Below are 14,509 nucleotides of genomic sequence, written 5' to 3' on the forward strand. Positions count from 1 at the left end.
TAGCTCAAAACTGTTCCATTATCGGCGAAGGGCGCCCATCTCTGTTCGGCCGATAACCACGCCCCAGTTCCGCCTTCGACACGCCTTCGATACGCCCCCGTCAACTTTGTCCGCATCCGCAATGGAGTGCAGTTGAAAGCGTCCAAAGTTCGGCTTTCGATTATACCGCTTTATTTGTTTTTGTGAGAAGAACGCCCATCTCCCGATTTAGGTCGGAACTTGGGCGTTATTCTCGTTCGATTATAAGCTGGAATGTAAGCCACATTGAGCCTGCAAATAGGTGGGAAAATGTGGGATACAAATGCAATAAATAAATAAATAAATAAATAAATATCACAATTCCTCATGCAGAGCCACAAAACAACCTTTTAGGGTGGATAGTGTTCACAATTAGCTCATTTTATTATCGACCAGATAGAAATAAAAGTTTTCAGTTTTGGCACAGTATAATTCATCACAAGAACAAAATAAAAGAAAACCAATGGAGTGTCTTGGGTCTTGTAGCCCATTTAATTATGTTTAAACAAAAGGGATCTGCATGAAAGAAAATATTTAATTTTATTTTGTTGACACGAGCCCAAAAGGAAACAGGATATCCTCACTGAAATTTGGCCATCTGTTTGTATAGAAAGAACAGTGTGTAGAACTCTAAATAAAGAACACTAGCCTACATAAGTACATAATATTGCCATACTGGGACAGGCCAAAGGTCCATCAAGCCCAGCATTCTGTTTCCAACAGTGGTCAATCCATGTCACAAATACCCAGCATGATCCCAAAAAAGTACAAAACATTTTATACTGCTTATCCCAGAAATAGTGGATTTTCTCCAAGTCCATTTAATAATGGTCTATAGACTTTTCCTTTAGGAAGCCGTCCAAACCTTTTTAAAACTCCGCCAAGCTAACCACCTTTACCACATTCTCTGGCAACGAATTCCAGAGTTTAATTACACGTTGAGTGAAGAAAAAATTTCTCCGATTCGTTTTAAATGTACTAGTTTGTAGTTTCATCGCATGCCCCCTAGTCCTAGTATTTTTGGAAAGCGTAAACAGACGCTTCACATCTACCCCTTCAACTCCACTCATTATTTTATAAACCTCTATCATATCTCCCCTCGGCCACCTTTTCTCCGAATTGAAGAGCCCTGGCCGCTTTAGCCTTTCCTCATAGGGAAGTCGTCCCATCCCCTGTGCTCAATTTAACAATTATTTATTGATATATCAATATATGAGAACATACAAGTCTTAATGGCAGACAAGCTATGTTCTATATTCTGGGGAAAAAAAAAGCCAGCTCCTTATATAGGGAATTTGGCATCTTGAACACAAAAGGATCAAAGGAATACATAAAAAGAATGATTCATCATTACAGAAGCTTAGTTTACTACTGGCTGCATCGTCTCCATGATAGTCTCCTTCATCTCTTGACCATGAGATCAGATTATCCATAATATATCGGAGTCATAAATTGCTCCCAAGTTAAGATACAAACGACTTTACAATGTTGTTCCATTCCTAAAGGTCTCTGGGTGATCTAACATCTTACTCTGCTCTTCATAGTTAAAACAGTGAAGTAATGCACATTCAGAAGCTGGTTTTATATATTAGTAGATTCTAGCCTAATATTGATACTATATTAAGTATATAAGGTAAAAAAAATTTCCACAAGTGTAGACACTTGTTGTTTCTACCACCTACAATAATTTTTGAAGCTGTTTTAGTGATATTCAATTGTTATTTCATGATATTTATGTCTACATACGGGAAGCTTTCAAATAGGTTAAAAAAAAATCTTTTCTCCTGTACCTACCTACTGAAACAGCTTTAGACTTATTACAGATGGACCACGAATAGGCAGTCCGTTATATCTAATAACCTTTCGCTAGTGTTTTCAACAGCTTTTGCAATTTTGGGTGAACAAAAACCGTGGCAAATCTTGCAGCTGAGGGCGGAAAGGAGAGGAGATCAGATTCTGGATTACACTTGCTAGAGTGTGGGTGCTTGTAGCAGGTGCGTGCGTGCTGCATTTTGAGCTGGCCTGTGCTGCAGCATGGGCGGGGCACCTGGTTCTAGTGGGTGGTGCTGTGGTAGATGGGGGCGTGGTTCTCGCGCAGTTATGGGTTTGGTGGTCATGCTAAGTTGGGCGGGTTATTTAACAGGAGTTGGGTTAGGGTAGTAGTGTGACAAGCGTGTGAGCTTTTGCATTTTCGCTGAGTTCCTGGTGCCATGGCGTTGGGTTTTTCTGTGTGGTGTTGTGCGTTGCTGTTTCTCTGTGGGCTGTGGACGAGGGCACAGGATATACCTCCGGTGAGTGAGGGAAAGGGAGATCGAGTCGCAGCCGATGGTCCTTTAGGTCCAGGTTGGGGATCACTAGTTTTGCGGTGCAACTGGGGTAGAGGTATCAGAGGATAAAGTTCTGTTGGCTTGATTTCCCGAGTTTTCCAGGGAAAATTAAAAGGACAGTTGCTTTCGGGTAACATCGGCAGCTGGAGGCACTGGTTACTCGACATCCTGAAATGCCTTTTTGCTCTCTGTGAAGCTCCTGGAAGAAATATATATTTTTTTTGTAATGAAAAAAAGCTTGTACGTTCCTCTTTTCCTCTTTGTAAAGGAAGAAAAATAAGTATTTTTTTTCTTTACTACATTACAGGTTTTCCCCATAAGTATATAAAAGTGAAGGTAACCATGAAAGTTGTAGATGATGATCTCTGTATTAAACTGATTTCATGTTTCTGAGGATAGTTTGAGAATGGGTTAAATGTGCAACCTTTGCTCCCCCCCCCCCCCCCCCCCATTTCTGGCTAGTTTCCTGTGATTTGCTTACACAGGGGAAATAATAATTTATAACAGAGTACAAAACTAAACAATAGTACTCTAACAAATGTACTCCACTCGTTGTTTGCAAAATATCTTATTATCTATTTAATCTGTTTAATTATCAAAACATCTCCATGCTATATACGAAAACCCACTTCAGGTTTTGTAAAAATCACATTTACCCATATGGTGTATTTTCACATAACTTATCAGCAGCTTAACACACGTTAAGTCTTCACCTGGCACTTGTCTTATGCTTATATCAATTGCCTTTTATGTCTTTAGTTCATTGTCAAAACGAGTTTAAAAAAACCGCTTTTCTTCAAGTATATGGCAACCTTGACTTGCACTGAGAATTGCCCGTGTTGAAAGTAGTTCAAATATCCAGAGCCTCTTGCCGATACCAGATGCAATAGGCCAACTGCTACTGTTGTTTATTGTCCATATTTTAGTATTTTATATGACAGATCACCTTTACGGGGATAGGATCTCAACAAAACCACCAAACCAAACTGGTCAGTTGAAACAAATGCCGTTCCTCAATGCGAGACCGTATTTCGGGTTTTCCTTCCTCAGGAGGAACTATTTCTCAAACCCTTCGGGAATAACCTCCAAGTGGGGGGGGGGGGGGGGGGCTTAGGACACCCCACTTGGAGGTTATTCCTGAAGGGTTTGAAAACTAATTCCTCCTGAGGAAGGAAAACCTGAAATGCAGAGCTACTGTTAGTGATATGTAATTTATCCTTAAAATCGAGCATGATACCGGAAGATTGGAGGGTGGGTAATGTAACGCCGATTTTTAAAAAAGGTTCCAGGGGAGATCCAGGAAATTTATAGACTGGTGAGTCTGACGTCGGTGCCGGGGAAAATGGTAGAGACTATTATCAAAAACAAAATTACAGAGCACATCCAAGGACATGGATTACTGAGACCAAGTCAGCACGGCTTTTGTGTGGGGAAACCAATTTACTTCAATTCTTTGAAGGAGTAAACAAACATGTGGACAAAGGGGAGCCGGTTGATATTGTGTATCTGGATTTTCAAAAGGCGTTTGACAAGGTACCTCATGAGAGGCTACAGAGGAAATTGGAGGGTCATGGGATAGGAGGAAATGTCCTATTGTGGATTAAAAACTGGTTGAAGGATAGGAAACAGAGAGTGGGGTTAAATGGGCAGTATTCACAATGGAGAAGTACATAAGCACTGCCACGCTGGGAAAAGACCAAAGGTCCATCAAGCCCAGCATTCCGTCTCCGACAGCGGCCAATCCAGGCCCCAAGAACCTGGCAAAATCCCAAAATTTAATAATGATCAATGTACTTTTCCTTCAGGAATCTGTCCAGACCCCCTTTAAACTCAGCAAGGCCAGCTGCCGTAACTACCTTCTCCAGCAATGAGTTCCAGAGTCTAACAACGCGCTGAGTAAAGAAAATCTTTTTCCAATTTGTTTTAAACCTACCACATTCTAATTTCATCTTGTGTCCCCTAGTTCTATTATTGTTAGAAAGCGTAAACAAACACTTCACATCTGTCCGCTCTACCCCACTCAAAATTTTGTAGACCTCTATCATATCACCCCTCAGCCGCCTTTTCTCCAGGCTAAAGAATCCTAGCCTTCTTAACCTCTCCTCATAAGGTAGTCGTCCCATCCCTTTTATCATTTTCATCGCCCTTCTCTGCACCTTCTCCAATTCCTTTATATCTTTTTTGAGATGAGGGGACCAGAACTGAACACAATACTCCAGGTGCGGTCACACCATGGAGCGATATAACGGCATTATAACATTCTCATGCTTGTTTTCCATCCCTTTTCTAATAATACTCAACATTCTGTTCGCCTTCTTGGCCGCCGCAGCACATTGAGCGGAAGATTTCAACGTCCTATCCACAAGAAGGGTAGTTAGTGGGGTTCCTCAGGGGTCGCTGCTTTTTAACATATTTATAAATGATTTAGAGATGAGAGTAACTAGCGAGGTAATTAAATTTGCTGATGACACAAAGTTATTAAAAGTCGTTAACTCGCGACAGGATTGTGAAAAATTACAGAAGGACCTTACGAGACTGGGCGGCTAAATGGCAGATGACGTTTAATGTGAGCAAGTGCAAGGTGATGCATGTGGGAAAAAAGAACCCGAAATATAGCTACGTCATGCAAGGTTCCACGTTAGGAGTTACGGACCAAGAAAGGGATCTGGGTGTCGTCGATAATATACTGAAACCTTCTGCTCAGTGTGCTGCTGCAGCTAGGAAAGCGAATAGAATGTTGGGTATCATTAGGAAAGGTATGGAAAACAGGTGTGAGGATGTTATAATGCTGTTGTATCGCTCCAGGGTGCGACCGCACCTTGAGTACTGTGTTCAATTCTGGTTGCCGCATCTCAAGAAAGATATAGTAGAATTGGAAAAGGTGCAGCGAAGGGCGACTAAAATGATAGCGGGGATGGGACGACTTCCCTATGAAGAAAGACTAAGGAGGCTAGGGCTTTTCAGCTTGGAGAAGAGACGGCTGAGGGGAGACACGATAGAGGTATATAAAATAATGAGTGGAGTGGAACAGGTGGATATGAAGCGTCTGTTCATGCTTTCCAAAAATACTAGGACTAGGGGGCATGCGATGAAACTACAGTGTAGTAAATTTAAAACAAATTGGAGAAAATGTTTCTTCACCCAACGCGCAATTGAACTCTGGAATTCGTTTCCGGAGAACGTGGTGAAGGCGGTTAGCTTAGCAGAGTTTAAAAAGGGGCTAGACGGTTTCCTAAAGGACAAGTCCATAAACCACTACTAAATGGACTTGGGGAAAAATCCACAATTCCAAGAATAACATGTATAGAATGTTTGTACGTTTGGGAAGCTCGCCAGGTGCCCTTGGCCTGGATTGGCCGCTGTCGTGGACAGGATGCTGGGCTCGATGGACCTTTGGTCTTTTCCCAGTGTGGTATTACTTATGTACTTATGTCTTATAAAATACTAAAATATTGACAATAAACAACAGTAGCAGTTGGCCTACTGCATCTGGTATCGGCAAGAGGCTATGCATATTTGAACTATTTTCAACACGGGCAATTCCTAATGCAAGTTAAGGTTGCCATATATTTGAAGAAAAGCGGTTTTTTAAACCCGTTTTGACAATGAACTATTTTAAGACATGAAAGGCAATTGATATAAGCTGAAGACAAGTGCCAGGTGAAGATTGAATGTGTGTTAAGCTGCTGATAAGTTATGTGAAAATACATCATATGGGTAAATGAGATTTTTACAAAACCTGAAGTGGGTTTTAGTATATAGCATGGAGATGTTTTGATAATTAAACAGATTAAATAGATAAGATATTTTGCAGACAACGAGTGGAGTACATTTGTTAAGAGTACTATAGTTTTCTGTGATAACAGAACTACAAAAGTATGTGCTAAACTATTTAGTCTGACACTGATGGTGCCAGTGGTGTGGGGACAGAGGTGAGCAGTTGAAGTAAGATTAATGTCATTGAGGGGGGGGGGAATAGTAAAGGTAAGATTAACTTTGTGGTGGGAATGGGAGGGGGAAGAGGAGGAAATGCATTGGCACCCCCCCCCCCCCAATCCAATGTTGGCTACACCCCCTGGCACTGGTAACATGGTGCTTGTCAGGGTCGGACTGACCATTCGGGCAACAGGGCAGTGCCCGAGGGCCCAGAGGCGATGCCCAGCGCACACCACAGCCCTCCCCAGTTCTACCTTGACAGGCACGCTGCTTGTAACTTGGGGGGGGGGGGGACAAGTTCTTTCCTACCTGGCCCGCTGTACTACCACCATTTACTCTTACCACTACTGTATTTTAAAAACGGCGGCTGAGACCCATAAGACCACCGTGGGAAGTCTCGGCCACTATTTTGAAAGCATGGCGGTGCTGGCAGGTGGGGGAATAGTGGCAGCGCAGAGGGCAGGAAAGAACATGTCTCCCCCCCCCCCCCCACACAGAGGTCACCACCAGGACCCCTCAGGTAGGACTGGGGCAGCAGGAACGTCGAATGTGGCGGTAGGGGAGGTGTCGGGCAGCGGCTGAGTGGGGGGGGGGCCCACTCCACTCCACTCTGTCTGCCCCTGCTGCTTGACCTGTAGAAGTATTAAACTAGTGCAGTGACTTTTTTTTTAATTATTTTTGTTTTATCGTGAAATATAACAGGTCAACACAAAAACTGAGTAACATAACAGCTGCAATAACAGAGCTACTGTGGGTATGCAAAGCCATAAAATTAAGAAACATTTGAAGCAAGAAACGAGTCCAGTGTATTCCATTTTTTAATTAACGCTGGTGCACTTCACTGTGATGAAACTAAAGAGCTTGTTTATATTTTTTTTAATGTAAGAGTCCAGTTCCACCAGAGATAGATTTTGAGTTGGGTATTGTCTTTCCAATGAGAAATGATCAGTTTTAATTCTGTGGTAATTAAGAAGTCAAAAAGTAATTTGTCTTCATCAGATAATGGAAAAGGAATGGATATAGATTTCCATATTATATACATGGGTAATAATGGTGACTGAAAAATATCCTGTAGTTTGGACCAGACATCTTGCCAAAAAATTAAAGCATTAGGACATTCATAAATTAAATGCAGCAACGTTCCTTTTTGCGATTAACATGACCAACATAAGTCTGATTTAGATGGATCAATTGCTTTACATTTATGAGGGGTCAATAAAGCCCTGTGGTATAGAAAAAACATAGATTCAGTAATAGCAGCAGATAATGTTGCTTTAGGACACTTAGAGGGGCATAATTGAACGAAAACGTCTATCTCCATGGGTGTTTATCTCCGAGAACGGGTCCGTGAAGGGGCGGACCGAACCGTATTTTCGAAAAAAATAGACGTCCATGTTTTATGTGTAAATAATTTTTATTGAACACATTAACCGGTATACATTAGTTCAACCTGAACATCTATTGTTCAATATTTCTAACATTTTTTTGAGTACACTCTGTTTTGTTACATGGAAACGGTATCACAGTTTTCAGTTATTTCCATATATTCCTAGCTAAGTAGTAAGCTTCCATTTGCATAGCAGTCTCCTATGCATTATGATTATAACATTCTCCTCCAACACCCAACCCTCTCAACTTGTTCCCCCCCCCCCCATGAGCCCCCCTCCCTCCCTATCCCCTTATAATGACATGGAGTTCAGAATTAAGCTGCGAGCTCTTCCTGACAGTGACTGGATATATGGTTCCCACACCTCCAAAAACTCTTTTTTACGTTTAGGTGTTTTCTTAGCTCCTCTAGCTTCCAACACCAGCAAGCTATGGAATGCATTCCTCCATTCCCAAAATGTTGGAGCATCCTCCTTTATCCAATGTTGTAAAATACACTGTTTTCCCACAATCAGACCTTTAACTACCAAAATATATTCTACCCGTCGCAACCTTAGCTTACCTCTCTCCACTCCAGAGTTACATCCTGCGGTCTAAGTCGAATCATTTCTTTCCTGTTCCTCCCTGCTCCTGTGGGCTAACATCTCTTCCTCTCTCTTCCCTCCCTCCCTTCCGCCTTCAGGTCCATTATTTATCTTTGGATCCATCACTTTCTTCCCTTCTGGGTGCATCTATTCTCCCTCCCCTCTGGTCCATGGCTTTTCTATTTCTTCCCTAACTCCCCTCCCCGTGTACCTTAAAATGTGTCTTCAAAGAGGTTGCCTGGCAGCAGCAATAACTCACAGCCACTGTTTGCAGCCTGCTTGGAGCCTCTCTTCTGTCCCAGTCTGCCCCTGCATAAACAGGAAGTTGCATTAGAGGGGGAGGGGGTTCGCAGCAGAAGAGAGGCTTTGAGCAGGCAGCAAGCAGTGGCTGTGAATTACTGATGCTGTTGGGGAACCTCCTTGGAAGACACGGTTTGAGGTAGACCAGGGCAGAGGGTAGGCAGCTCCTAGTTGGTTGGCCATACAGATGTAAAGAACTTATGAGGGTGAGGATCTTTTCATGGCATCAGAGTGGGAGAAAGGGCCTGCACTAGTGCTGCCACGCGGCGAGCAGAGAAAATAAAAATAAAGAAAGAAAAAGAAAACCCGATGATTGGGAACTTTACCCTTTTGGGAGGAAGCTCCTACTCAAAATAGATTGATGGTATAACCTAGACCTTCTGCCTGTACAAGTTAACTCTTTGCTTGCTGTAACATTGTAACACTGTAATATAGTAGCAAAGAATTCTTGTGATAAATTGCAAGGATAGATGCATTAGTTGAATGGCTACTCTGATTACTGAAATATTGTGGTAAGAAACTTTTAAGAATCTGATCAGCATAATTATCTCAATTCCTTCTATTCTTAAATGCATCTCTAGATTTTTTAAATGCTTGCTTTTAGCCGCCCACTTCTAAATGCTTCTAAACTGCCTTGCATTATAAATGATATGCTACACTTATATGTTTAAATGTTCACTTAACTGTATTAATTGACTTGCTACTTTTAAACACATGCATATAACTCTGCTTAACTGACTGTTGCTAGGACTTTGGCTATCTTCTATTGCTGATGGGATCAGCGGCAATAGAACTACACATAATTCTGCTTACCTGCCTGATTGTAGCTGGGACTTTTGCTGTTTTCGTTGGCCGATGGGATCAGCTGCAATAGAGCCACACATAATCCTGCTTACTTGCTTGATTGTAGCTGGGACTTTTGCTGTTTTCTGTTGCCGATGGGAACAGCTGCAATAGATCTACACATAATTTGCTTGCTAGCCTGCTTGATTGCTGATGGGACTTTCTGTTATTATGCTTGTCTGCTGCCAGGATTTTTACTAATTCTCCTGCTTGCTTGCTGCATGTTTGCTGAATGTACAGGAATAGCGGTTGACGGAGCTAACCCCCCTGATGAAACTATGTGAAACGTTCCACGTCGGAACCTGGGCAGTGGTTTGAAATCCATCATTGCACATACTTTACACCCACATCTCGGACTGAAAGGCTGCTGCAGTTTGAGTTCTGGGCTGTAGTCACAATTTAGGGCCCAATAGACACACCGCACACATTACACTCTATATCCTAGGCACTGTCACTTTAGAAATCGCTGCAGTGTCTTCATTGCTGATATGTACCCCAGCAAAATAACCTTAACTATCTGTTGCCTCATCATATTCATACAAGTACAAACAATCCACGACACACCTAATAATTACCACACACCGCACATACACTAATCATGCCCTCAAGAAACAACAACAAAGTCCACTACAACCCTAACACCCACAGACACCAACAAGGAATGATAAAAAGAGAGAGCACCGCATCCACATATCAAGAACACAGACAACTGATAAAAATAAATACAAACCTGAACTCAAGGGAGCAATACCAATTAGTAAACGTGGGCTACTCTAATGCTAGATCAGTAATCGAAAAAACCACAACGATAACTGACTGGATAACAGCAGATGACCTTGACTTCCTTCTCATTAATGAAACCTGGACTCATAACGCCAAAGACCCAATAATCCTAGAGCTTTGCCCACCAGGGTACAAATGTATCCATTGGGCAAGAGAAGGAAAAAGAGGTGGAGGAATAGCCATAATTTATAAAGCCCAATTCACAGTCACAACAACAGCGGAATCAATCCTTCCCCATCTCGAAATAGCCTCAGTCAGGATCAACCACCCCAACCTGCACGACCAACTCAATATAATCCTATTTTATAGACCTCCGGCCAAATGGCAAAATGCCCAGGCACACTTCATGGACTTCATATCAAACACCTGCTTGTTTTCCCAAAATATTCTTATAGTGGGAGACATCAACCTTCATCTGGAAAATATAAACACAAACAACGTACACGAATGCAAGGAATTCCTTCAACTTTGGGATATCCGCTGGCCTAATATGCAACCCACCCACAAGAAAGGACATACATTAGACATCATAACCCACAAATTTTCACCAGAAGAGAACATCAGAATAAAAGACACAAAATGGATAGCCATACCATGGTCAGACCACTACAAGGCAAACACATCGCTCCTCTGGAAAACAAAAGCAATACAACAAAAACAAGAAAAAAGGACATACACTACAAGAGGCAAGATAGATCCGCTAAAATTCTGGCAACAAATATACACCGACGAATGGACAACAATTACAGACTCGCCCCAATTTTTACAGGAGTGGGATAAAAGATGCAGAACAGTGCTAGACAAAATAGCACCACTCCAAACTAGGACCTCACATAGGAAAAGTTCAATCCCTTGGTTCAACGAAGAGCTGAAAGAACTAAAAACACAGGCTAGAAGACTAGAAAGAGCTTGGAGAAAAAAACAAGATGAAAACACGCTCAAAGAATGGAAACAGGTACAAAGGAAATACAAATACAAAATCAGACAAGCCAAAAGAATGCACTACAGAACTATAATAGGACCAAATTACAAGGACACGCACAAACTCTTCTCACTTGTAAACAATCTCCTAGACACCACACTGGTCACCTCAAATAGCACAGAAACCCCATCGGCTACTAACCTAGCAAAATATTTCAAAGAGAAAATCATAAAGCTCCGACGCATGATTCCAATCACTACCACTGAATATACAAGCATCCTTGAATGCCTAGACCCGAAACCTGGGGAATATCCAGCGGACAGATCATGGACCAACTTTGACTTGATTACAATGGATGAACTCACACACTGGCTTGGAAAATACGCCAAATCGCAATGCAAACTTGACATCTGCCCGATTAGCTTACTAAAAACTGCCCCCAAACAATTCAAAATAGACCTCACGAACCAACTGAATTACAGACTCCTAAATGGTCTCTTCCCTAAGGACAAAGGAAATATCCTTCTCACACCATTGCCAAAAGATGCCAAGAAAAACACAATGGACCTAACAAACTACCGACCAGTCGCCTCCATCCCGCTCATAACAAAACTGATGGAGGGCATAGTGACGAAACAACTCACGGAATACCTAACCAAACACTCAATTCTACATGAGTCTCAATCAGGATTCAGATCAAACCACAGCACTGAAACTGTACTTGTGTCTGCTATGAATTCATTCAAAAAAAAACAATTGCAACCGGCAAAAATATACTCGTACTACAATTCGACATGTCTAGTGCTTTCGACATGGTAGACCATGAAATATTACTACACTTATTAGAATATTTTGGAATCGGAGGCCCAGTTCTCAACTGGATCAAAGGCTTCCTCACCACCAGGTCCTACCAAGTAGCAACGAACAATGACAGATCACCACCCTGGACACCGGAGTGTGGAGTTCCTCAGGGATCCCCCCTCTCGCCAACAATTTTCAACCTGATGATGACACCACTGGCCAAGCTACTAGCAAATCAGAACCTTAACCCCTATATATATGCGGATGACGTGACGATCTATATCCCGTTCAAAAACAACCTAAACGAAATAACTAACGAGATCAATCAGAGCCTCCACATCATGCACTCTTGGGCAGACTCATTCAAGTTAAAACTGAACGCAGAAAAAAACTTAATGTCTGGTTCTCACATCCCAATACAACATAAGCAACTATCCTACCATAACCACACCTTACTGCACACTTCCCATCTCAGAAAATCTGAAAATTCTGGGAGTCACTATTGATCGAAACCTCACACTCGATACCCATGTGAAGAACACAACGAAAAAAATGTTCTACTCAATGTGGAAACTCAAAAGAATAAAACCTTTTTTCCCTAGATACGTCTTCCGCACCCTGGTACAATCACTAGTGATAAGTCACCTGGACTATTGCAATGCTCTGTATGTAGGATGTAAAGAACAGACCATTAAAAAACTCCAAACAGCCCAGAACACCGCAGCCCATCTCATTTTTGGAAAACCCAAATACGAAAGCGCAAAACACCTAAGAGAGAAGCTACACTGGCTCCCGCTCAAGGAACGAATTGAGTTCAAGATCTGCACGACCGTATACAAAATCATTCACGCAGAGGCCCCAATCTACATGCTGAACCTAATAGACTTACCACCCAGAAATGCCAGAAAATCAGCCCGTAAGTTCCTCAACTTGAACTTCCCCAGCTGCAAAGGAACCAAATACAAACAGGCATACGCTACTACCTTTGCATACAAAAGTACACAGCTATGGAACGCACTACCCAAGACCCTGAAAACCACGGACAACTTAACCAACTTTCGCAAATCTTTGAAGACATTTCTCTTCAACAAAGCCTACAAAAACAATCCTTGATGAATCAAACTACAAATCTTTGAAGACATTTCTCTTCAACATAGCCTACAAAAACAATCCTTGATGAATCATACTACTCCATACATCACCCAAACGCTCTAAAACACTTCGACACGACCTTACACATTACCTTCTAATTAATTCCTCTTTTACTTCCAATTTATTACCGACTGTATCTAATACTATGTAATGATCATACCAAATTAACACCCTGTAAGCCACATTGAGCCTGCAAAAAGGTGGGATAATGTGGGGTACAAATGCAATAAAGAAATAAATAAAATAAATAGTACACTTGGAGGCATATTTTCAAAGCACTTAGCCTTCCAAAGTTCCATAGAAACCTATGGAACTTTGGAAGGCTAAGTGCTTTGAAAATATGCCTCTTGGTGCCCTTATACTCTGATGAGAAAATAAGACTGGCTTGAAAACTCTAATGCTTTGTGGGGAGTTGGGAGGACTTAAAAGTAAATAAGTCAGGTCTTTCATAAGTAATGCCACACTGGGAAAGGACCAAGGGTCTATCGAGCCCAGCATCCTGTCCACGATAGCGGCCAATCCAGGCCAAGGGCACCTGGCGAGCTTCCCAAACATACAAACATTCTATACATGTTATTCCTGGAATTGTGGATTTTTCCCAAGTCCATTTAGTAGTGGTTTATGGACTTGTCCTTTAGGAAACCGTCGAACCCCTTTTTAAACTCTGCTAAGCTAACCGCCTTCACCAAGTTCTCCAGCAATGAATTCCAGAGTTTAATTATGCGTTGGGTGTAGAAAACTTTTCTCCGATTTGTTTTAAATTTACTACACTGTAGTTTCATCGCATGCCCCTTAGTCCTAGTATTTTTGGAAAGCGTGAACAGATGCTTCACATCCACCTGTTCCACTCCACTCATTATTTTATATACCTCTATCATGTCTCCCCTCAGCCGTCTCTTCTCCAAGCTGAAAAGCCCAAGCCTCCTTAGTCTTTCTTCATAGGGAAGTCGTCCCATCCCCGCTATCATTTTAGTCGCCCTTTGCTGCACCTTTTCCAGTTCTACTATATCTTTCTTGAGATGTGGCAACCAGAATTGAACACAATACTCAAGGTGCAGTCGCACCATGGAGCGATGCAACGGCATTATAACATCCTCACACCTGTTTTCCATACCTTTCCTAATAATACCCAACATTCTATTTGCAATCGTGTGGCAGAACATTTGGCTGGGGAATGTGGAGGCTGGATTTCAACATCTTCCATGTACAAAGGAAAAAAAAGCCACAGACAGAATTCCCCTTGTAGTGACATACAACCCAGAGCTGGAAAAACTGAGGAAAATCATAAGAGAACTACAGCCACTACTCCAGGAAGATGAATTACTGAAAGAGAGATTCCCATCCCCACCAGTGCTGGCCTTCCGACAGCCACCAAATTTAAAACACAAGCTGATCAGAAGCAAACTTCCAACACAGACGGAAAAAGAAAAGGGCACGTTTCTGTGTAACACAGCCAG

At 42.0% G+C, this 14,509-nt stretch overlaps 1 protein-coding gene across 1 annotated transcript in view; it reads left to right on the forward strand.

Moving 5' to 3' along the window:
* The first annotated feature begins 2,140 nt into the window (after positions 1 to 2,140).
* LOC115461563 (acid ceramidase-like) overlaps positions 2,141 to 14,509 on the forward strand; it is a 321,963-nt gene continuing 309,594 nt past the window's right edge. The window contains exon 1 of the mRNA XM_030191472.1: positions 2,141 to 2,309. Coding sequence (XP_030047332.1) covers positions 2,229 to 2,309 — 81 coding nt within the window. The 5' untranslated portion in view covers positions 2,141 to 2,228. The remainder of the gene's footprint in view (positions 2,310 to 14,509) is intronic.

This window comes from Microcaecilia unicolor, chromosome 2, assembly GCF_901765095.1.
Source record: "Microcaecilia unicolor chromosome 2, aMicUni1.1, whole genome shotgun sequence".
In the NCBI taxonomy this organism is placed as follows: domain Eukaryota; kingdom Metazoa; phylum Chordata; class Amphibia; order Gymnophiona; family Siphonopidae; genus Microcaecilia; species Microcaecilia unicolor.